General features: G+C 44.9%; 1 protein-coding gene across 2 annotated transcripts in view; it reads right to left on the bottom strand.

Moving 5' to 3' along the window:
• Positions 1-26028, bottom strand: part of GABBR2 (gamma-aminobutyric acid type B receptor subunit 2) — a 417858-nt gene that overhangs the window by 354784 nt on the left and 37046 nt on the right. The window contains exon 1 of one of the 2 annotated variants that reach the window (XM_065530287.2): positions 3351-3584. The exons of the other annotated variant lie outside the window; for it this stretch is intronic. Within the exon in view, the coding sequence (XP_065386359.1) occupies positions 3351-3419 (69 nt within the window). The 5' untranslated portion in view covers positions 3420-3584. Of the gene's footprint in view, positions 1-3350; positions 3585-26028 lie in introns of those variants that run through there. 2 annotated transcript variants of the gene reach the window in all.

Here is a 26028-nt window from a genome sequence, read left to right as displayed (position 1 = left end):
ACTGCCTAAGCCTCTGGGGGCAGGCCTTCCCCGAAGTTTCTGAATGATTCAGTTCTGATCCAATCAATTCTTTTTCCCTCCTGAAATTAGCTAGAACTGAGTTTCTGTAACTTACAACCCAGAATCCTGTCCAATGCCACCTGTTGTCTCTCCCCCACTGCACTGTCACCTGGAAGGCACAGCGATGACCCACCTGGATCTCCACATTGCCCAACACACAGTAGGGAAAGACAGCATCTAAAGAGCTAGTTGGAGTGTGGATGCCACCCAAACACATTTGCAGCCCCCGACCACTGGCAAACATAGACACATGGTCACTGACCAGTCATCATCGTCACCTCCAAAGCAGATGTGGAGGATAATTACACACACTGTGGACAGTAAAGAACAGAAAGGATAAGACCGTGGGAAAGGAGTCAGGCAACTGAAGCAGGTCTTGGTTGCCTGTGTCAATCTAAAAGGAACCCTGGGTTTAACCTGGGGACCTTGGAATTTGCCATCATGTTAACCCAGATTCAGCCCCAAAGAGGCCTCTTGGGCAGGACAGTTCTCCAGGTGGCCTTCGGCCAACCGGGTTCTCCCTGCTTTCTCACTTGTAGTTCTCAAGAATAACTGTAGAAGATACTGGGAATGGGCTGGGCGTGGTGGCTCATGACTGTAATCCCAACACTTTGGAAGGCTGAGGCAGGTGGATCACCTGAGGTTGGGAGTTCGAGACCAGCTTGGCCAACATGGCGAAACCCCATTTCTACTAAAAACACAAAAATTAGCTGGGCATAGTGGCAGCCACAGCTACTCAGGAGGCTGAGGCAGGAGAATCGCTTGAACCCAGGAGGCAGAGGCTGCAGTAAGCCAAGATCATGCCACTGCAGCCTGGGTGACAGAGCAAGACACTATCTCAAAAACAAAAATAAAAAAATAAAAAATAAAAGAAGATACTGGGAATGTAACATTCTGATATAAGGATGGACTGGCCAGAACAACTAGGTTCTGCTCCTGTCCCTGCTAGAAAGAGAATGTCCTTCAACACTTTATCCCGGAAATACATGTTACCCCAAGGTATAAAACCCAGGGTGGGCTGTTTTCTGGGGTCCCTCAGCTTCAGACCAAGTGAGGCACATGCCGACAAGACTCCATTCATTCTGGGCAGCTTTCCCGAGCCTTGAGAGACTGGCTTACCATGAATCCTAGGCTTCTGTCGACCCTTGTTGCCTACCTGTAGGGAATAAACTGCTTCATATAACTTGTATGTTAGTGTTCTGCCTCACCAGACTCAGGCAAGCAGGCAAAGTACAGACCAAGGTGCAATAGGCTGCAGTAGTAACCAGCATGTAGTGAACCTACTTTGCACCTAGAAGCACAATTTATCAGAGCTGGGAGACTAAAAGCATAGTGTCCAGCCTTGGGGCATGGCAGGGCTGGTCTGAGGTTACTTAGCATGCTGGTGGCATCTCTGGAACTAGAAGCTGGGCTGGTGCTCTTCCCATTGCATGGGAAAGACGCTAGAAGAAGGGTGTCTAGTTCATTCTGTTACTATCATCAGAGTGTTGAAGTTGGAGGGCTACCCTGCACCTTCAGCCTTTCCTCTCTCCATCAACCACTCGCATCAGGATTTTCTCCAGGGTGAATTCACCAGTGCTCAGAAAACTGTCAGCAACTGAGTCTCCACTCCACCCCTAAGGTTCTGAATGTCCCTGTGTATGGGAAAGCCCCATTCTCCAGCCCTGCCTTGGACCAGGTACAGTGTGGGCAGGATACTTCGAATTAACAGGAGTCCAGTTCCTTTGGGAACTTCCCCTGCTGCAGCCAAGCATGTATATTGAACACTATTGAACTTTCAATAACAACAACAATAGTAATAATAACAACAGCAGCTAAGCCAGTAAGTGTTACTTGGTGCTTCCTATGTGCTAGGCACTAAGTGCTTTACATAGACTAACTCATCTAATCCTCACACAAGTTCTATGAGGTAGGTACCATTATTATCTTCATTTTGTAGACGAAGAAATGGAAGCACATAAAGTTTAAATAACTTGCCCACGATTACCTAGCAAACAGCAGGCCAGGATGCAAACCTAGGTAGTCTGGCTCCAGGATCCCTGTTGATGAGCACTGTAATACTTTCTCTGGGCAGAAAAGGGTTAACACAGCAGGTCTGAGACTATGTCCCTAGAAAGATCTGCTGGAGAGGTTGGCCTTGGGTTGGTATCTGGGGACTTGGACTTCAACAGAGTTCCCACCATCCTCTGATAAGAGTGGCTCACTGGGCCTAAATTGTTTATGCAGACAATATGGTTCCTACTAAACACCTTCTGGGAGTGTGGAATTTTGGTATGTGTTAGGCAGAGGGTGCCTACATGCCCAGTGCCCAATAAAAACCTTGCACACTGAGACTCTAATGAGCTTTGCTGGTAGAAACACTTCACAGTGCTGTTACCATTGGCTGCTGGGGGAGTAGAGTGTGTCCTGTGTGACTTCACCGGGAGAGGACTCCAGGAAGCTCGCACCTGGTTTCCTATGGACTTCTCCCCACCAGCCTTTTCCCTTTGTGGATTCTGCTTTGTATCCTTTTGCTGTAATAAATCATAGCTGTGAGTACAAGTGGATGCTTATTGTACTCTGAGTCCCTTTAGCAAATTATCGAGCCTAGAGGTGGTCTTGGGGACTCCAACACATCTTCAAAGGCCCTAAAGCTATCATCTGAAAGAACATCATAGGAAGTCTAGGTTCGGTTGGTCTTGAGTGACATTTTTCCGAGGCCCTTCCTCGTATGTTACAACAGACTATCTCTCTGGTATTGCAGGATGCCTTACAATGGGTTGTCCAGCACTGGGCTGGCACAAGGTCCCAAGGCTAGCAGAATTCTCAGAGGGTCCTCCCACACCTATCTTGCCCCCACAGGGCATCAAAAGTAGGCCTTCAGTGATGAGTAATGCCAGCAACGTGGTTTCACTTACAGAGAAAGTGAGGCTCAGAACGGTTGTGTGACATCTTCAAGGACTAGAACCTAGGTCTCTCGACTTCCTATCCAGGGATTCCCCATGTTCTGTCTCAGAGGGCAGTACCAGGCACAATGAGAAGGGGCAGGGAGGACATTTGGTTGCAATATAAGGAATAATAAATACCCTTTCTATTTAGGGTATGCTCCTAAATAAATTGAACAAACATAGGTGATGTGCTGGACTTCTGGAGATGCTAGAGGACTAGGCACAGTCCCTATGCTATAGAACTCACCTCTAGGAAGAGGCCTCCTTTGAAGGACTGATCTGCCCATCACTGGGAATGACAGGCCCCTTCATACATTATCAGATCTAGCATCTGACCCTGCGATTCAGCAATTTTGCATTTACCTGATGATGCCAGATCAGCACCCTTTCACACAGCTCTATTCTTTCTCCGACACTTCCTCTGCTCCACATTCTCCTCCAGAGAAAGCCCAGCCCAGGAAATGCGCAGGTGGCTGCCGGAGAAGATGTAGAGGGCTTTGGAAACAGATGGACTGAAGTTTGATCTCAGCTCTACCTCACACTAGCTCTGGAATTCTGGCAAGTTCCATAAGGCTCCGACTCTCAGCTTCTTTATCTGTGAATCACAGGGGCGGAGGAGACTGCATGAAACCCGAACCTGGCCCCGAGCCTGGCACCCGACGGGTTGTGCCCTATCCCCCTGGATACTGAGTGCTGGATGTACCAGTTTTATGAATAGGCCACCTACTTTCCCTTCCTTGCTCCACCAACAGGAGGAAGAATTAGGTTAATTACATTGAGAAGAAATGCAAGAGGGTAATAAGGTCTCTGATCCCATCTTTTGTTCATAAGTTAAATAAATGTAAAAGTTGCTACTCAAGTGATATTAAAATATTTGACCTCATTACCTTGAGCGCTGGTTCTGATATGGGGGTTAGTCACTGAAAAGATGCCAGTTATTCAAGTACGATTCTCATAATAAGAATGACTAACATCCATACACTGCCGATTGAAATGGTCATTATTTGTTAAGTGTTTTTTTTTTCCTCCAAGTAAGTTTACAGCAAAAGGAAAGAAAACTGCCAACAGTCACGGCCCCCAAGAAGTGGACTCTTCATTAAGTCCCCTTCCCCTTTTTATCATTAACCATACAGGGTGTGTATATATTTATATTTAGATGGAGTCTCACTCTGTCACCCAGGCTGGAGTACAGTGGCGTGATCTCGGCTCACTGTAACCTCCGCCTCCTGGATTCAAGTCATTCTACCACCTCAGCCTCTTGAGTAGCTGGGACTACAGGCGGCCGCCACCACACCCAGCTAATTTTTATATTTTTAGTAGAGATGAGGTTTCACCACGTTGGCCAGGCTGGTCTTGAACCCCTGACCTCAGGTGATCCACCCACCTCAGCCTCCCAAAGTGCTGGGATTACAGGCTTGAGTCACCACACCCAGCCCATACAGGATATACTTCTACCACCCAACAGCATTTAAAGATGCATCTCCACGTTTTGACATCATCTTCAAATTTGCCGCTTTAAGGGAGGTATGACAGTGGTGAGTACTTGACAGCACCTCTCCAGGCCCCGCTCTGCCACAGGTCACTCCTCCCACTGCTCCCTCTCCAAGTCTCAATTTCCTCTTCGTCTGGACTAGATCAGGGGTTACCAAACCCAGCTTAGTTAGCATCATAATCAATTGAATAGCTTTTAAATACCGACATTTCAGGCCTTACCCCAACTCCAACCCACAGAATGAACCTTTCGAGAATGGGGCCTGGAAATCTGAATGTTTAGCAAGACCCTTACCCCAGAGGACTCAGTCTGGTGTCCAGCCACAGATCAGCTGGACTAGATTACTATTAAGTTTCTTCCAGTATTGATATTCTACCTTTTGGATGACCTCACTGAACTAATACTTGGTGATAATTCCCCAATTTCTAGGCATCTGAGTTACTTTCCATTTTCCTAAATATGATTCTTTTTAAATGGGTCATGCTGGCTATCATTTTTCTTCATTCACAGGCATCAACAGAAAACACAGAGCCCAGAGGAAAGTCCACATCCTAAAGGTCCATTAAAAAGTGATGGATGTCTCCAAATCCAGGTCAGTTTCAAAGGTAGATTTCTCCCGATTCATCTCTCAGTGATGAAAGGGCAGAGCTGGGTGAATTTGATTTAAATCTAACTGATTTAACTCACCAGTCAGGAAGACTCAATTTGACCAATTTTTCTCCTGCAAAAGATGTATTCTTTTTCAGAAATATAACCTTAGAGCCTTTACAGCTCAGAGGCAAATGTAGTTTTCTTCTTTGTTAAAAAATACTGATTTCATTAGAATCAAAGCATCCTGGAATTTCAAAGCTGGAAAGACCGAGTGGTCACCCAGTTTCACCCCTTTTGGCCCCAAAGAGGTAGTGAGTGACCTTCCAAGGTCACACAGAGTATTTGACAGGGAAGGAGAATGCCTTCTCCACCACACCCACTGCCTCCAGCTCATTTAGTCCTTCCCAGGGATCCCATGGCTACAAAAGAACACTCAACAATGTCTTCATTTTCCTTTTATCCAAAATTGACTGCAGCGGTGGGATACAAACAGCAGTCAAATAAGAAGAATGCGTTCCTCCTCAATTCACAAGCCCGGGGACTAAGGTTCAGTCACTTAGAAATAAGACTCTCCATTTGAAAGTGCTGCAACAACTAAAAAAATATGCCTATGTTTATACCTACAGGAAAAACAGGTTGAGAAAAATAGGCATAATGAAAGGTAGGATTAATGATTTTCTTCTCCATTTTCCAAAACAGTGTTGTGTTGTTTCAAAAATATGTACAAACTTTACAGAAAAACATGAAGCTCTTGGAAAGGTGGCATCCAGAGACTATTGGGAAGAGAGAGGTAGCCATTTAACTTGCTTTATTTCCACTCAATGACATGACCATCTATTTTGGATATTTTCTCCAACAATAAGCATGTATAGCTATGTTAATAAAGTACCCTGAAGTAATTCATATGTCTAGATTTACACCGACTTCAGTGAGAGCTATAAAGAGGCCTCTCCTTCCATTGCTCTTCCCGACATTCACAAGATGTGTTACTCATTTGGAAGCTAATCAGGTGTGGTCTTGTAATATTTCCTCTTTTAACTAGAATTTCTATCTCCATTATTTTTAAAAATTTTTTCATGTGTTTCAGTCCCGTTTCCCCAGGGATCAAAATCATCTCCTGCTTTTCACTGAATAATGCCCTAGCCTGAGCAGCAGTGTGGAATAATTGAGCCAGGCTGCCTGGGATCGAATCCTGGCTCTGCCACTTGCTAGCTGGGTGACCGAGGATGAGTTGTTTAACCTCTGCTCAACCTCAGTTTCCCTGTCTTTAAAATGGAAGTTAAAAGAATAGTACTCATCTCATAGGGTTAACTCCATTTACATTTTTGAAGTACTTAGAATTGTGCCTGGCACACAATAAGTACAATATAATTGACAAATTTCAAAATACCTTTGCCAGCCCAAAAGTTAATGAGGTCATCGGCAAAATCCCAGATAGTGGGACACTACAGGACAAATGACCCAGTTTCATCAACAAATAAGTTCCAAGGGAAAAAAAAAAAAAAAAAAAGGAGGGGGGAAATGAAAGGAGAATCTTTATCCTAAAAGATGCTTAAGAGAGATTTGTACACCATGTTCGCAGCAACATTATCCACAAAAGCCAAGAGGGGGAGGCAACCTACGTACCCATTGCCAGATGAGCAGAGAAACAGATTGTGGTGTATAAATACAATAGCAGATTATTCAGCCTTAAAAAGGAATGAAATTCCAATGCATGCTACAACATGGGTGAGTCTTGAAGACACTGTGTTGAAAAAGCCAGTCAACTATATTATTCCACTTATATGAGGTGCCTAACGCACTCAAATTCATAGGGACAGGAAGTAGAATGGTGGTTTCCAGGAGCCAGGAAGAGAGAGGAATGGGGAGGTGTTTAATGAGTACAGAGTTTCCGTTTGAGATGATGGAAAAGGTTACTGAGTAGTGATGGTGATGGTGGTGATACAATGTGAATATACCTAATGCCACTGAACTGTACATTTAAAATGGTTAGAACTGTAAATTTTATGTTATGTATATTTTATCAAGATTATACATACACACACACACACGCACATTGTTCCTTTGTTTTTTTGTTTGTTTGTTTGTTTGTTTGTTTGTTTTGAGACAGAGTGTTACTCTGTCACCCAGGCTGGAGTGCAGTGGTGTAGTCTTGGCTCACTGCAACCTCTGTCTCCTGGGTTCAAGTGATTCTCTTGTCCCAGCCTCCAGAGTAGCTAGGATTACAAACACACACCATCAACCTTGGCTAATTAAAAAAAAAAATTTAGAGATGGCTCTCGCTATGTTTTACAGGCTGGTTTCAAACTCCTGGCCTCAAGTGATCCTCCCACCTTAGCCTCCCAAAGTGCTGGAATTATAGGTGTTAGCCACCACTCCTGGTCTATAACAATTTTTTTTAAAGATGTTTAAGAGATATATCAATCGATCACAATGTATGGGCCTGATTCAAAAACAAACTTAAACATTTATGACACTTATTAGACAATTGGAAATTTGAACCCTGACTGGATTTTTTTATATTAAAGAATGTTGATTTTTTAAAAGATGTGATCATGGTTTATAAGAGTACTTATCTTTTACACATACAAACAAAATCATATAACATGTGAGATTAGATTCAAAATAATAAGAGAGAAGAGGAAATGAATTGGGATAGTCATAGAACAAGACTGGCCATGAGCAGACAATTGTTGAAGCTGGGTGATGGGTACATGGGGTTCCTTATACTATTCTGTCTACTACATGTTTGTAAGTTTCCATAATAAAATATGGTCAAACAGTTTATTATCATATATGTCATAGTTACATTATGTGTATGATCTGTGTTCTCAAGGGCCTGGCACTGTTCCTGAGATGACAACCACTTTTTAGTTTAGTCTAGTTAATACTATGGAATTCCAGTCTCAGGACCTAGGAATACAGAAGCCAGGGACCTTCCCTCCCAGCCCCACTCTGCACTCTCAGGTCCAACACGAACTCCCTTTCTATGGCTCATCCATTTAAGGTATTAAAGTAGTGAACAACTTCCCAGTTGCAGGGTGCTTGTCAGCAAAGTTGACCTCATTTTACAGATGAGGACCCTGAGTCCCTGAGAGTTTAGTGACTTGCTCAAGCCAGCAAGCAGCAGATTCAGGACTGACACCTGGATCGGTGGTTTTAGATCTGTCCTCTCTCACCTCTCTGAGCAGCTGCCTTTCTCCAGCTCCCAGCCTCCTCACGCTCTAGAAAAAGCTCTGCCTTCTCCCACACCCGCCTCGTCCCTGCTCTCCTTCAAAGTGAGGCTACAGCCCATTTCCGATAAGTCTTCCTCAAGTAGGCTAAAGCTTTTCCCCCCCGGGAAAGCGTCACTTCCCCCCAGTGGAGCAGCACTTTCTCCCCAGTGGAGTGTCGCTCTCACTCTCATTTTCCAGTTTCACATTTGGAGGCAATGGGTCATTTCCAAGGCACTACAGGTGAGAAGAGCTGGCACCAGGTGGCCTTACCAGGTGGCCACCATAAGGGGCTCTGGGGTCTGAACAACCAGGCTCTACAGTCAATCCCTGTGCCCAGGAGCAGTGGTTCTCAACCTTGGCTGCACATTTAAATCACCAGGGAAACAGTGAAACACACCAGTGCCAGGCCCATCTCCAGAGATACTGACCTCATTGGTGTGGGTGGCTTCAGCCATGTGTGTTTGGCTACACTCCTCAGCTACTTTTTTAGCTAATTATTTTTAGAGTCAGGGACTTGCTCTGCTACCCAGACTGAGTGCAGCGGCACCATACAGTCCACTGCAGCCTCAAACTCCTGGGCTCAAGCAATCCCACTGCCTCAGCCTCCCCAGTAGCTAGGATTACAGGCACATGCCCAAGTCCAGCTAAGTTTTTATTTTTACTTTTTTAGAGATGGAGTCTCTCTGTGTTATCCAGGCTGGTCTCAAACCCCTGGCCTCAAGTGATCCTCATGCCTTGGCCTCCCAAAGTGCTGAGATTACAGGCATGAGCCATCGCACCCAGCCCTTACCTATTTCTAAAGCACAGCCAGAGTTGTGGACCACAGCTATAGAGATGGCGGGATCCTTTCTCTAAGTGGTTAGTCTTTTTTACCCACAAAAAGGAACTCTGTTTTAAAACAAATGGCTGAAAGAAAATGAGCATTGGTATAAACATAACACATAAATAAATGCACAGTAAATGTTGGTTGAAAAACAGATTAAGTTAGAGTGAGATTTAAAGAAATGTAACCTCCATGATTCCTAGGTAGGATAAGGTTACTTCAACTGTCCTCCTTTTTCTACCTGAGCTCTAAAACAGAGAAATTTCTAACTTCTCTTTCTGGATATCAATTCAAAATCCAGCAGGATACTATAACCTCCCTCTGTCCCTAATGATTGTTAGCACAGCCTCTTCTTTATGTGCCTAAAAGGACTTCCCTGAGGTTTTCAGTGTAGAGATAGGTGTGTATGTGCGTGCACACACACGTATACACACACACACCTCTTTTTATGTAATCAGAAGGGAGGAGAATCTGCATACAGTGCTGACCTTTAGCTCATGGAGAAACTGAGTCCTAGCATTTAGTGGATGTATGTAGTATGCCAGGTACTGCCTGAGCACTTTCGTGCTTCATTTCTCTGCTCTCCAACCACACATGAGTGGGTATATCATTCCTATTGCACACACAAAGAAACTGAGGTTTGGAGAGATTAAGTGACTTGCTCAATGTCACAAAGCTCACAAGGACTATCCTGAGGCTTACATTCTGGTTTTCAGGCTCTAATTCAGTAGTCTTTCTGTCTTACAGCCATAACATCTCTCTCACCTGCTCACACAAAATGTGTACAGACACAGAGCTACACACGATGAGGAAAGCAGACCTATGGTGCACTGGTCGGGTACTTGTGAATATCAACAAGCAATTGTGGGTGTCCACTCTTCCCCGACACCATGATGGGCTCTATGGAAACAGAGCCAAGCACTATTTAAGTGCCTTGATTCTGGGCCCCTCTGCACCTGGTACACAGCCTTGTCATGGCCCATCTCGCCCCCAGCATGTTGTCTGTTTAAACATCTGTCTCACATGTGAGCTCCTTTAAGAGCCCATGACGGGGAGAAAGAATAAGTATTATTTTGGTCATCATTCATTCACTCAACAGATACTTGCTGAATGCTTTCTATGTGCCAGACAGTGGGAACTCAATAGCATGCTGGCATGGAGAGTACATGCTAGTGGTGAAATGGATATTCATCAAACAGTCAAACAAGCAGATGGGTGCTGTGGAAAATCACCGAGGGTTACAGGACATGCAACGACAAGAAGAGGGCCTGATCTGAAGAGTTGAGGCAGACGTCCCTGAAGAAGTGACATCAGAGCTGAATTCAGAAGGACTAGACAAGGGCAGTGGGGAGTAGGGAGCAGTCCAAGAGGAAAGAACTACATCATGTGTATGAAAACACACAAAAAAGCGGAGCCCCTTGGTATTCACCCAAAGGAGTTCAAAACTTATGTCTACACAAAAACCCACATACGGATATTTATGGCAACTTTATTTGTAATTGCTAAAACTTGGAAGCCACCAAGATGTCCTTCAGTAGGTGAATGGATAAACCATGAATATTATTCATTGTTAAAAAGAAATAAGCTATCAAGGCATGAAAAGACCTGGAGGGTCTTTAAATGCATATTACTGAGTGAAAGAAGCCAATCTGAACAAACTACATACTGCTTGATTTCAACTATATGGCATTCTGGAAAAGGCAAAACTATGGAGACAATAAAAAGATCAGTGGTTGGGCAGGGATAAACAGGGGAGCACAGGGGATTTTTAGGGCCGTGAAGCTATTCTGTGTAATATGGTAATGGTGAACGCCTGTCATTATGCATTTGTCCAAACCCACAGAACGTACATCAAGAGTGAACCCGGCCGGGCGCAGTGGCTCACGCCTGTAATCCCTGCACTTTGGGAGGCTGAGGTGGGTGGATCACGAGGTCAGGAGATCGAGACCATCCTGGCTAACACAGTGAAACCCCATCTCTACTAAAAATACAAAAAATTAGCCAGGCGTGGTGGTGGGCACCTGTAGTCCCAGCTACTCGGGAGGCTGAGGCAGGAGAATGGTGTGAACCCAGGAGGCGGAGCTTGCAGTGAGCCAAGATCGCACCACTGCACTCCAGCCTGGGCGACAGAGCCAGACTCTGTCTCAAAAGAAAAAAAAAAAAAGAGAGAGAACCCTGATGTAAACTGTGGATGTTGGGTGATAAGAAAGTATTGATGCAGGTTCATCGATTATACCACTGTGGTCGGGGATGTTGATAATCGGGGAGGCTGTGCACGTGTGTAAGCAGGGGGTGTATGGGAGATCTCTGTATCTTCTCAATTTTTCTGTGAACCTAAAACTGCTTTAAAAAAAAAAAAGTCTTTAAAAGAAAAGAAAAGGTACAGAAGCTAGAGACCAGAGAACAAGGAGACCAAAGTAAGAGGTAAGAGTGGTGATGTGCATGGGAGTCAAACCATGCGGGACCTTAAGAGTGATGTTAAAGATTTTGGTCTTTCATGTACAGACATGTTTATTGCAGCACTATTCACAATAGTAAAGACTTGAAACCAACCCATATGCCCATCAATGATAGACTGGATAAAGAAAATGTGGCACATATACACCACGGAATACTATGCAGCCGTAAAAAGGATGAGTTCATGTCCTTTGCAGGGACATGGATGAAGCTGGAAACCATCATTCTCAGCAAAGTATCACAGGAACAGAAAACCAAACACTGCATGTTCTCTCTCACAAGTGGGAGTTGAACAATGAGAATACATGGACACAGGGAGGGGAACATCACACACTGGGGCCTGTCAGGGGATGGGGGGCTACAGGAGGGATAGCATTAGGAGAAATACCTAATGTAGATGACAGGTTGATGGGTGCAGCAAACCACCACGGCACGTGTATACCTATGTAACAAACCTGCACGTGCTGTACATGTATCCCAGAACTTAAAGTATAATAATAATAATAATAATAATAAAGATTTTGGACTTTATCCTAGCTAATGCAAAGCCACTGGGGGTCCCAAGCAAAGGGGTGATACAAGATTTCAATTATGAAAATCTGGCTGCAGGGTATGGAAGGAACTGGGAGGAAGTCAAAGTTGGTACAGGGAGATAATCAGTAGGCCAGGGTAGTCACCAAAGAGCTGCGTATGGTGGCCTGCAGCAGGTAATGGCAGAGGGCAGGAGAAGTAAATGGATCCAGGAGATATTTTGGGTGGATATGGCAGAGAGGAGGAAGGGGTGTGGAGGAAGACCTGTAGGTCTCTGGATTGCAGAAATGCATGGATGGTGGGGCCATCCCTAAAGAAAATGCAGGATCATGGAGCAGAACTAAATGGAAGGTGCTGCAGTCACATCTGACAGGCCTCATCCCTGGGCTAATCCCAGCCTTGTGTTGCTGTCTTATTATAAAAACGAGAAAAAAAAATGTCGAGCTGATATTTTCAGTAATAAGTGGGCAAGTACTTCAACATTTAATTTATATGTCACTAGTTTCAAAGCTCATTTTAAAACCTTCCTATAATCTTACCAGGTTTACGTACACTGACATTATAACACCCAAATTATTTCTGATCTAAAAATAATTACCCCGTATGTTGCTTTGCCTGAAAAAGTGTTGAGAGAAATTATTGGCAAGGAATATTTCTTCATTGCCAAAGAACGGTGAGCCAATTACCAGTTATGCCTTAACTCATTTCATCCATTCTTAAGGAAACCTATCAGAGGAGAGCCACATTTCCAGAACACATTTAGGAGTGAGGGTGTCCCCACAGGAGGGCAGAGCACTGTGACATGATTATGGAAACAAAACACATGGGGAAGTCCAGACAAGAAGCGGTCAGTAGCAGGGAGGTTTGTTAACAGGCAGCTGGGTAGGGGGGCTGGCAGGAGCAAAGCTGGCCCTAGATGCTGGATCAGAGGTTGCAAACGGGTGGCTCTTAGGCCATATTCAACCTTGATGTATGTTTTACTTGACTCATAAAGTGCTACTTTTTAAAAACTGAGCCAACATTTAAAAAATCCAAATTTTCAGCTTCTCTTGAAAACTCAGTAGATCTGGTCAAACAGGGCCATGTTTCCCTGTGGTAACAACCAATTGGAACTGAGCAGCTTTTGCCCCTGCAGAGGGCGAGGGCTCTCCCACCTACAACGTTTCCATGATGCCCCATCTTTAGGGCTTTACCCAACTTCAAGTGTCAGCTGACATTTATCATTGCAGTTGCAAAGTGTTGTTTTTCTTACGGTAAAGAAATATTTCTCTGTACCTATGTCTCTATTAAAAGTGAAAAACAAAATATAAACCAAGAAGACTGTATGTTTCCAAGAAAAATGGAGAGTATATTTCTTTACAGAATTAAAAACCCTTCCAGCAGGCATAACACACAGTGTGCCCAGGTCCGTTTCCCTTACGCCTGTTCTCTTCATTCATTTACATTATCTGGCCAGCCCCTGTGGAACCCTGACCAGGGACTCAGATGTAAGGAAGGGACCCTGTTTGGGGAAAAGAATATGAAAAACACACAGCCACAAAAAAAGATCAACATTCAGTTATTAGAACCAGGATCCAGGGTGAGGGCCAGCTCGAGTGACTCAACGATAGTGATTCTGACGATAGTGAAATGATGTGGTTTGACTGTGTCCTCATCCAAAATCTCACCTTGAATTATAATCATCAAAATCTTCATATGGCAAGGGTGGGACCAGGTGGAGGTAACTGGATCATGGGAGCAGTTTCCCCCATGCTGTTGTCATGATGGTGAGTGACTCTCACGAGATCTGATGACTTTTTAAGTGTTTAGCATTTCCCCTGCTTGCTCTCTCTCTGTCCTGCCCTGTGAAGAAGATGCCTACTTCTCCTTTGTCTTCCGCCATGACTGTAAGTTTCCCGAGGCCTTCCCAGCAATGCGAAACTGTGAGTCAACAACACTGCTTTCCTTTATAAATCACCCAGTCTCGGGTATTTCTTCATAGCAGTGTGAGAATGGACTAATACAGTGACCAAGAGCCTTTATTAAGCACTGACTGTGTGCTAAGCAGCATGCTAAGTACTTTACATAAATTCCTTTTAGCTCATTTTACAGACAAGAAACTTGAGGTTCAGAGAGGATAAGTCATCCACCCATAGTCAAGTTATTAATAAACAAGGAAGTTGGGATCCAAACACCAAAACTCAAGGTCTACCACCATGGACGATTTCCCCTGGAGATGCACACCCATATCACCAACGGAGGCATTTAGAAATACACAAGCCTGGGCCCCACCTCCAGAAGATTCTGACTGGGGTAGAGTCTGGGCATCCCTATTTCTTTATAAAGCTCCCCAGGTGCTCCATGGGTTCAGCCTCAGTGGAGAGCCACTGCGTTGAATGAATGAATGAATGAATGCTGGTGTGACCTGGCTAACTCAAGTAACCAACTAGCTTTTCCCACTAGATGAGGTCACCTGGACATGCCCTACGGCAGTCTCCACATGCAGACAAGTGCCTGCGCCCATCCACCACTCTGTCAACCCTCCAGAGGGGGAACCAGCCTCTCTCACACAAAGACCAGTCCTTATTCAATGTGGCATCTTAAAAACGGGTTCTTCTGAGGAACCACTGCCAGTATCCTTCAGGAGTAGGTTTCCTCCCTAGGGCAGTGTGTGCAGAGAACTTTGTTCAAGTAATGCAGGAAGAAAAAAAGCCCTGGCTTGGGGGCAACATGTGACCTCACGAATGTCCCATGGTAACAGTTGTGGCTCATAGGGATCACAAGCCACATTAGTACTAGTCGTGAGACCCCCCAACTCACCCAGAAGACCCTTATCTGGAAGCAGCGAGAAACAGAAATGAAATAGACAAGAGCTCTGGGCAGCATAAGAGATGTCATGCTCTGAAATTTAAGACTTTCCTTCATAAGAACTTTTCTTCCATGTACTCAAAGCCAATTTATTCTCACTCTGGGCAAAATACTCCAAGTCTGACCACGTGAAATATTCAGTTTCTAAAGCTGCAATGGTGGTATTTTCTCAGCCAAGAAAAACTAGTATACGTCCTGAGGCACTGGGTTGTTTTAGATGTTATGGGCCATGAAACAGATCCTGTATATATTCTTGCTTTTTCCACTAGGAAGCTCAGGGCCAAATTTCTTATTCACTTTTGGCAATAATGCAAGACCTTTTGCATATATTTCTCTATACTCACTTCATTCCTGTCTTCATTTTACAATTCTCCCTTGAGCAGATTTTATAATTTTCTAGCTGAGCTATTTATTTTAAAGCACTGCACTGGAAATGTTTATACATCTTTTTTGTTTTACATTGTTAACATTGTTTTATTCACTGCAGAAAATCAGAAGATTACAGATCAGGGGTCAGCAAATGTTTTCCGTAAAGGTCCAGATAGTAAATATTTCAGTCTTTGAAGACCATATAGTCACCGTCCCATATTATTTCTTTTTTTTTTTTTTTTTTTTCCCTGAGACTTAGTCTTGCTCTATTGCCCAGGCTGGAGTGCAGTGGCATGATCTCAGCTCACTGCAATCTCTGCCTCCCGGGTTCAAGCAATTCTCCTGCCTCAGCCTCCCAAGTAGCTGGGATTACAGGCGCACATCACCATGCCCAGCTAACTTTTGTATTTTTAGTAGAGACAGGGTTTTACCATGTTGGCCAGGCTGGTCTTGAACTCCTGACCTGAAGTGATCCACCCACCTCGGTCTCCCAAAGTGTTGGGATTACAGGCATGAGCCACTGCACCCAGCCTAAACAACTCTTTTAAAAACATATGAACCATTTTTAACTTGCAGGCAAAAAAACAAAAAACAAAAAACAAAAAAAAAACGGTGCTGTAGTTTGCTGACCTGTGATATGGATTAGAAACTACATTAAACTCTTACTTGCCAGAAATAACCACTATTAAAATTATGGTACATATCCTTTAAGACATTTTATATGCATTTTTTAAATGAAATCTGCATTATATTACACACACTAATTTTTTGCTTTTTTCATCTAACAATAATTCCCTCATATTTTTCTGTGTGGAAATTGGATACAGAAAACACTATATAAATATTGCACAGCTATGTCAATATTTATTCAACCAATTCTTTCTCCTCGAACATTTAGGATGTTTCCACTTTTCACTACAATGGATAATACTTCTACCATTACCTTAGGATAAAGTCATAGAAATGAATTTTCTAAATCAAAGAAGATACATGTTTTAAAGTTATTTGATAAATATTCTCAGATCACCCTCCAGAAAAGTTATATCAATTTACACAACACTTCCACCAGTACAAGAATATGTGTTTCCTTAATCTTCATCACTAATGAGAATTACCATTTTTTGCTTTTACCAACCTGAGAGTAAAAGGGTATCCTACTGCATTAATTTTAATTTGATTGATGGCTAGCACACATATTTGTGACTAAGTTACACATTTTTACCTGCATTTATTAGCCAATTGTATTTATTCTTTGGTGAGTTTCCTATGGAGTCTGAGTTAGTTTCCTACTGCTACTATAACAAATCACCACAAAGTTATCAGCTTAAAACAACACAAATGTACTATTTTATCGTTCTGGAAATCAGAAATCCAAAATGAGTCTTACAGGACTAAAGTCAAGGTTTTGGCACTGCTAGTTCCTTCTGGAGGCTCTGAGAGGAAGCTCCTTGCCTTTTTCAACTTCTAGAGGTCACCTGTATTTTTTGGCTCATGGCCCCTTTCTTTCATCACTCAAACTTCCTGGTTCCACGCCCACGTCTCCTACTACTCACTCTGACCTCCTGCCTCCTTCTTACAAGAACCCTTGTGATTGCCTGGGGCCTACCTGGATGATCCAGAATAATATTCCCATCTCAAGATTCTTTTTTTGTTTGAGATGGAGTCTCCCTCTGTTGCCCAGGCTGGAGTACAATGGCATGATCTCTGCTCACTGCAACCTCCTGGGTTCAAGCGATTCTCCTGCTTCAGCCTACTGAGTAGCTGGCACGACAGGCACGCGCCATTACACCCAGTTAATTCTTTTTGTGTTTTTAGTAGAGATGGGTTTTCACCATGTGGCCAGGCTGGTCTCGAACTCCTGACCTCAAGTGATCAACCCACCTCCGCCTCCCATAGTGCTAGGATTACAAGAGTGAGCCACTGCACCCAGCCTCAAGATTCTTAACTCATTACATCTTCAAACTCCCTTTTGCCATGGAAGGTAACATTCACAGGATCCAGGAATGAGGATGTGGACATCTTGGGGCGAGGCATTATTAAGACTACATTGTGGGCCCTTTGCACCTTGTTCCTTGAAGTGTTCATCTCTTTCTTGTTTTTCCTTTTGTGTATTGAGATGTGTTGACTTCCCCACCCCGAGATGGAGTCTCGCCCTGTCGCCCAGGCTGGAGTGCAGTGGCACAATCTTGGCTCACTGCAACCTCCACTTCCCAGGTTCAAGCGATACTCCTGCCTCACCCTCCTGAGCAGCTGGGATTACAGGCGCATACCACCATGCCCAGCTAATTTTTGTATTTTTAGTAGAGATAGGGTTTCACCATGTTGGCCAGGCTGGTCTTGAACTCCTGACCTCAGGTGATCCACCTGCCTCGGCCTCCCAAAGTGCTGGGATTACAGGCGTGAGCCACCGTGCCTGGCCCGTGATGACTATTTTAGTGGATGCTGCAGGCCACTGCCCAAATCATCCATTTTGGACCACAGCACTCATTTCCCCAGCTGCTAGGTGGCTCACAAGTGAGTCTCTCCAGAAATTGCCTTGGCCTGAAGGGAGCTGTTCTGGTCTAGGTTAGGCACCGTCCCTCAGAGCAGCCCGTATCCAGTGTGGGAATACAAAGGCCTGACCCCTTGCCTTGATTCAGGCAGCTCCAGAGCTCCCTGGAGAATTGGTCGAGGCTCCTATTGCAACCACATCACAGCTCAACTTCTCCCGCTTCAGTTCAACTTCTGCTTTACTTCAACTCTTCCCCCTTCCAGTCCTGCTTCCCTCATTCTCTTACAGGTGTTATTCCGAACACCACTTGCCAAAGAAGAGTTCCTACACACAAATCTTAGAATCTCAGTTTCCCAGGGAATCCAACCTAAGGAACTGGCTTCAGAAATCGTTTTCAGAGCAAAATCGAATATGAGATCTTGGAGCTGGCAGTGAGAACCCCACTGTTGGTGGTAGGTGGGGCACTCATAGCCTGTGGCATGCTGAAGCAGTGAAATTGTTCAAACTTTCACCATGGCCAGCTGGAATGGAAGATGGGTAAGGCACTATCACAGGCATTTGAGAGGTTTGAGTGAAGCGATGATCATAAGGAACTTGGAATCAGATGGCTGTTGCTGGGTACAATCAATGTGCTGGGGAAAGGTGAAGAGAGGCTGAGGATGATTAATCACCAATTTCAGAGGAGTGTGAAAATCGAACACATTTGTTAGTAGCATATAAAGAAACTCACATCTCATGTAGATGAAGGGCAGAAAAAGCTGAGGTCCCCAGGAGTTGTTTAAAAGGGGAGCAGGGCTCCAGAGAAGGGTAAATTTCCAACCCTGACAAATCTGCTATGCAGAAATCAGGGCTCTAATTGGGGAATGGGACCATGAGACTTGGAATGGAGACACCAGGTCAATGTATCTGAAAACCTTGCTCTCCAGACTCTCCTGAACCCCGGGCTCCAGTACTGACCCACTCCTCCCTAACACAGGCTAGGGCTGTCGCCTTGCTTAAAGATGATCCAAAGATGCTATTATACGTGCCCACCTCAGGATGTATCCCCCCATCTCTTCCTGACCACCAGACCAAAAACTAGAGTCAAATCACAACACAGCCAGACATGGAAGCCCAGACAAGGTAACACACACCAGAGCTGTGCGACCCAGACAGCATGTCCCACAGGAGCCAAGAGGTGATATGTGGGACTGAATTGTGAGAGTGGTGGCTCGTGGGGGGATGGAGCATCAGGCTGATTAAGGATGGGTTGATCATGATGAGAGGGTCCTTCCATGACACAGAATGTAATGCCCTGGCAAGTATCCTGAGAGAAGGAGTTAACATAATGGCTCTTACAAGCCTGGCCTACATTAAGTGAAGTAGAAATGCCAGAACTGTCATCAAGACGGTGGAGGGAGAAATCACAAAGCTCATAGAAGTAAGCTCAGTAGACAGGAAATTTAACCAAGGCCAGGAGACCATGTGGGGACAGGCAGGGGTGGGGTGGGGTGGAGTGGAGGGGACTGGAGGAAAGGCACAGCATCATGGAGATGTTCAGTGCTGGCTCTCCTCTGCAGACGGGGGATGATGGCGGAAAACGCTGTTACAGAACTGGTCTCCCTGACAGCAATGGGCATGATAGAATCCCAAATACTAACAGGCCAGACAGCAGCACTTCACTGTCAAAAGCAAGGTGGGTGCAACTGTCATAATTAGCGGCAAGGTCAGAATAGCAGTCAGGAGCCTGGTCCACAGAGATCTAGGAAGATGGTTAACAGAATGGTGTTCCTGGGGAAAGATAGATGGGCAGCCAACAAAAGTATTCCTTCATTTATGCAACCAAAAACTGAAAAATCAAACATGAATGATCAGGAGGCTGAAAGCAGATGCCCTACTAAAAAAAAAAAAACAAAAAAAAAAAACTTTCCCTTACCAGTTTATGGACCTGAGACATTTTGCAGACCTGAAAGCCTCCATCTGAAGGAAAGCCTAGGTTCCCATGAGGAAAGACCCTGTAACATCACAACAAACATATATAATAATGACTCCCTCTGTCTTTCTCCAGAGGGACCTCCCAAACGTATACAAGTAACCATAAACTGGAGAAAGAGAAATACCCAGACATTTTGAGGATTGTTAAATACACGGTCTGAGTCGATACTACCACTCAAGGACACAAACATGGCCACCTTGTTAGAATAGAATTATACTAGGGACAGCTAAGAAAAGGCATCTTGGCCCAGGTCCAGATCATAATGAGTCTACTAGGTCCACAGACCCACGCAGTGGTATGTCCCTCTTGTCAAACGTGTGATTGGAAAGGCCGTGTCTGGGCGTTGGCAGGACCCCCACACTGGTTCTCTTGTCTACAGAGTAAGAACCATCAGAGTTGAGCAAGGCTGAGCAGAAGCTTCTGAAACTGTTTCTCCCACTTTCCTAGCCAAGATATTATGTCAAAAACAGTATGGCGTCCTGCTGGGGGTGGGAGGAGAATGGCAGAAAGACCTAAGAATAAACAGCTAGTGATCCCCATTGTATTCCCATTTAATTCACCAGTCTAGCCTCTTCAAAAACCAGATGGATCCTGGTGGATGACAGTGGACCACTGCAAAGTCAACCAAGTAACACCTCAATTACACTGCTATCCCAGAGCACTAGCTTTGCTAGATCAGATTAACGCAGCCTCAGGTACATGATATGTGGCCACCAAGTTGGCAAGTCCATTATTTTTCATCCTGTGAGGAAGAAAAATCAGAAGCTGTTTGCATTCACATAGAACAAATGGCAGGATACATTTGTGGTTTTTGTTCAGTGCTATGTTAATCCTCCTACTCTCAGTTACAGTCTGAAGGGCCCTGGACTCTCTGGACATTATGCAGGACACCACATTGGTCTTTTATCTCAAAAGACCAATCTCGTTCATTGGGCCAGCTGAGCAAGAGGGGAAGTATGCTGGACACCGAATCAGACACATGTACCCAGAGGGAACCAGACAAACCCTCCCAAGATTCAGGGGCCTACCGCATCAGGGAAGTATTCAGGGATCCAGCAGTCTGAGATATTCTCTCCAAAGGAAAGAACTAATTATTGGGCCAGGTGCAGTGGCTCAAGCTTGTAGTCCCAGCACTTTGGGAGGCTGAGGTGGGAGGATCGCTTGAGCCCAGGAGTTTGAGACCAGACTGGGAAACACAGTAAGACCCCCATCTCTACAAAATAAAATTTTAAAAAATTAGCCAGGCATGGTGGCCTGTGCCTGTAGTCCCAGCTACTCAGGAGGCTTAGGTGGGTGGACCACTTAAGCTTTGGAGTTCAAGACCAGACTAGGCAACAGAATGAGACTCCATTTCTACATAAAATTTTTAAAAATTAGCCCAGTGTGGTGGCATGCACCTGTTGTATTAGCTACTCAGGAGGCTAAGATAGGAGGATCACTTCAGCCTGGGAGGTCCAGGCTACAGCGAACCACGATCACTCCACGGCACTTCAGCCTGGTTGACAGAGTGAGCCTCTCCCTCTCTCTCTCTCTCTCTCTCGCTTGCTTAAAAAAAAAAAAAAAAAAAAAAGAACTAACTATTGCATCTTGCACCTCCCAACACTAAGAAGACCTCTTCAGGTTCCCGAAGCAGCATATTTCATACTTGGGAATACTGTTCTTACCCATTTCCTGATTGACACAGAAAGCTGCCAGCTTTGTGTAGATCCCAGGGCAGAAAAGGTCTTTGCAGCAGGTCCATGCTGCAGCACAAGCAGCCCTAACAATTCAGCCATATGACCCAGCAGACCCTATAGTACTAGAGGAATCTGGTGGGAAAAAAACACCATGTGGAGTTTGTGTCAAGCCTGAATAGGACAATCACAACAGAGACCCTAGGGTTCTGGAGCAAGGCCATGCCATCTGCAGCAGAGAACTAGATGCCGCTCGAAAGGCAGCACTTAATGTGCTTCTGAGTCCTGAAGGAGACGAAGTGTGGACTCCCACTCACCAGGGCGGATCTAACTTCTCACACTGCTGAACATCCAACCTGCCAGCACAGAGCTGAGTTCCCATATGACACCAACCCTCGAGGGATGCAACCAGCCACTTGGAGACAAGTTGATTACATTTGAACATCTTCAACCCCAGAAAGGAAGTGTTTTATCTTGACTGTTATCTACACCTGTTCTGGTATGGTTTACCTGTCCTGCCCAAAGAGCCTTAGCCAGCACCACTGTCTGGGGTTTACAGTGTTTGATCCACTGACGCAGATCCTACGTAACATCACCTGAAACCAAGGAACCTGCATGACAGCAAAGGAAGGGTAGCAGTGGCCACATGACTATGGGGCCTCTCACAGACCACATCACTCAGAAGCTACCCGCCTAATGGAGCAATGGAATGGCCTTCTGAAGGCTCAGGCAAGGGGGCCAGCCTGGAGGTGATCCCCAGCAGAACAGGGTACCATGTTCCAGGAAGCAACCTAACGAACCCAAAGGAACAATCTGAATGAACAATCATTACATGGTGCTGTGGTCCAACAGGTAGAACACATGGGTCTGGGAACCAAAGGCTAGAGGTCGGAATGGCTCCACTCAGGATCACTCCCAGTGACCTACTTGGAGAATTCATGCTTCTCATCCTTGCAACTTTAGGTTCTGGTAGGTCTAGAGACATATTGCCCCAAAAGAACTTACTGTCACCATGGAACTATTTTGTGCCTGCACTGTCCAATGCACAAATTGCCTGTGGGTACTGAGCACGTGAAATGTGGTTAGTATGAGTGGATAACTGAATTTTTATTTGTTTTTTCATAGATGGGGATCTTGCTATGCTGCCCAGACTGGTCTTGAACTTCTGACCTCAAGTGATCCTCTGGCCTCAGCCTCCCAAGTAGCTGGGATTACAGGCATGAGTCACTGTGTCTGGTTTATTTTATTTAAATTTAAGTAGTTATTCATGGCTAGTAGCTACTGTATTGGACAGCACAGGTCTAGAGGGCCTGACCTCCACAGGGGGAATTCCATGTGAGACAATGGTAAGAGTACCATTAATCTTTCAGCTACAGAGACCACCTGGTTACTTCAGGTCCCCGTGCCAAGAACCCAGCAGACCAAAAGAGAAGCCACTGCCCTGGTAGGGGTAACTGATCCTGGTCATCAAGAGGGGCAGGGCTGCTCTTAGGTGATGGGGGCCTGAAAGAGTGCATTTGAGGCCCAGGTGATCCACTGGGATAGTGCTCTGTGGTCCTTCGCCCAGTTTTGAAAAATAAATAGTGCAGCAGTCATGGTCTGACAAGAACACAGGACCAGGGGCTCAGGGTCCTCAGGAAGGAGGGTCTGGCTCAGCCCACCCAGTAAGCCGCTTAGATCAGCAGAGATGCTGGGGAATATAGAACAGAGAGCAAAGGAGAGAGATGATGGGCCTCAGCTGTTTCCCAAGGCCCACTGTAGCGGTGGGGGCTGTGGCTTGTCCCTCTGACTTCCTCTTGTAAGCTGCCTAGGAAAACAAGCCACAGAATTCTGGAGATGACATGCCAGAGGGGTGAACTTACTAAACAGAGAAAGTAGATGCCAGCAGCAGGAGCACTCGGTGGGGTGGGCCTGCCATCCACTGCCCAGATCCTCCCTTCCCCTTCAGGAGCCGGGCACCGCTCCCCCAGTGCAGGGAGTGCTGGCTGCTGACCAGAAGACACTCTCAGCCAAGTGAGCTGCGTTACCCACATTTATTCCCCTTCCCAGGGGCAGCCCACATCCAGCAACTATTTGACATACGGGTAGAAAGACCCAACACTCTTGCCTTGATTCAGGACAAATCTGAAGGGCTCTCCCAGCTTTAGGGCTCCCCGCAGCATCAGCTAAGGCCTCTGCTGCAACTGTGTGCTGTGTGGCAGTTCAATCTCTCTGTGCCCAATCCTGCTTCCCTCTTTCCCTTATAGGCACTGTTCTGGAGAATAGCTCTGCAACATAAAGCTCCTGCACGCACATCTGTTTGGAGCCAGTTTCCCGAGAAATCTGACCTATGTTGTAAATATCTGCTTGGTTCTTGTTTATAGATACAGTGGATACTGTGGGGCTCCACGTCAATCCCTTTTGCTGGGGCTATATGCCTGTCCCCCCAGCTGCTAGGACTATTGGCTGCTGACAGTGAACAACTGAGTCCTTTACTGGAATTTGCCCTCAGTGTCATGGAGCTGCCTCATCCCAGGGGGCAGCCCAGGGCCAGTGACTGGCTGATGCAGGAAAACAAAGGCCCAGTCCCACTGCCTCCATTTGGGACCACCCTGAAGGGCCATTATAGCTCCAGGGCTCTCCCTGGGATCAGCAGCCGCGTCTGTTGAAACCACAGTGGTGGTCCATCTCTGCCTCTGCCCCTCCCTCCTACCATCCTGTTTTGGCCACAGTCGACTTTCCCATGCACTCCCCAATAAACCTTTTGCAGGCAATTCTCCATCTCAGAGTCTTTTTCCTGGGATCCCAACTTCACAGTGGCTTTGATTTTCAGACACTTTTAAATTTTGTATTCAAATGGACCAGTCTTTGTTGTTGTGGTTGCTGCCCCTTGGTATCAGGCTTAGCAAGTCCTACAGCATCCCCTGGTTATATCAGTAGCCACTTCTACTATTTTATGGTTTCCTTCACACTGAAATATTAAAGCTGGAAATGATTTTGCTGTAAAAATTGGAGGTTGGGGAGTAGAAAGCTAAGATTTTAACTTTTTTAATTCCTTTTTTATTGTGGTAAAATACACATAACATAAAATTGACCGTTTTAGCCATTTTGAAATGTACAGTTCAGCAGCTAGTAGTTACTCATGGCTAGTAGCTACTGTATTGGACAGCACAGGTCTAGAGGGCCTGAGCTCCACAGGGGGAAGGCTTTCCATGTGAGACAACGGTAAGAGTACCATTAATCTCTCAGCTACAGAGACCACCTGGTTACTTCAGGCCCCTTGTGCCAAGAACCCAGCAGACCAGAAGAGGAGCCACCGCCGTGGTGGCTCCATCCATCTCTACAACTTTTTCATCACCCCCAACTAAGGCTCTATACCCATTAAACACTGACTCTCAACTCCCCCTCCCTCTCTGCAGCCCCTAACAACCACCATTCTATTTTCTAAGAATTTGTCTTCTCCAGGAACTGCATATAATCAGAATTATACAATATTTGTCTTTTTCTGTCTTCTGTATTACACTTAGCAGTATGTCCTCAAGGCTCATCCATATTGTAGCATATGTCCGAATTTCCTTCCTCTTTCAGGGTAAATTATATTCCTCTGTGTGTGTGTGTATGTGTGTGTGTGTGTGTGTGTGTGTGTGTGTACACCAAATTTTGTTTATCCTTTCATCTGTCAATGAACACTTAGGTTGATTCCCCTATCAGCTACTGTGAATAATGCTGCTATGAACATTGGTGTACAGATATCTGAGTCCTTGCTTTGAATTATTTTGAGTGCCCTTCCAGAAGTGGAATTACTGGATTATATGGTCATTCTATGTTTCATTTTTTGAGGAACTGCCATATTGTTTTCCACGGTGGCTGTACCATTTTACCACCAGCAATGCAGAAAGGTTCATTTTCTTCATATCCTCACCAATACTTGTCATTTTGTTTGCTTCTGTGGTGTTTGTTTGTTTGTTTGTTTTTTAATAAAAGCCATCCTAATGGGTCTAAAGTGGTGACTCGTGGTTTTGATTTGTATTTCCCTAAAGGTTGGTGACCTTGGCCATCTTTGCATGTGCTTAATGGCCGTTCGTTCATCTTCTTTGAAGAAATGTCTATGCAAGTCCTTTGCTCACTGTAATTGGGTTGTTTTAACATTTAAACTTTTTAAATGTAACCAGTCATCCTCAATACCTTTCGTTGATAAATTCAGTTTTTCTCAATCATTTCACATTCTAATTTATTATATATTAAATTATTGTATTTATTCAGGCACGCTTTTAGAGTTTCTATTCTGTTCCACTGAGTGGCTATCTCTTTTTGGTTTTAGAGCACAATGTTTTAATTAACATAGCTTTATAAGTCATTCTATTAGCTGTTGTTTTGTTTTGCTTTATGTTGCTTCAAATCATTTTAGGAAAACCGCAGAACGTTAATACCGTAAATCTTAAGACCTAGGATGCTACCAATTCATCATTCCACAAATACATGTAGAGGACGATTGCTGGGATTGAGGATGCAGAACAGACTGGGGACAGGGGCTGGGAGCTGGCACAGTCAATGGGGCACATATGTGTAGGAAACCAGAAGCGCACATCATGAGGAAT

This window comes from Macaca fascicularis, chromosome 15 (assembly GCF_037993035.2).
Source record: "Macaca fascicularis isolate 582-1 chromosome 15, T2T-MFA8v1.1".
Taxonomy (NCBI): domain Eukaryota; kingdom Metazoa; phylum Chordata; class Mammalia; order Primates; family Cercopithecidae; genus Macaca; species Macaca fascicularis.
The sequence above is the reverse complement of the archived record's forward strand: the minus strand, read 5'-3'. Positions and strand labels throughout refer to the sequence as shown.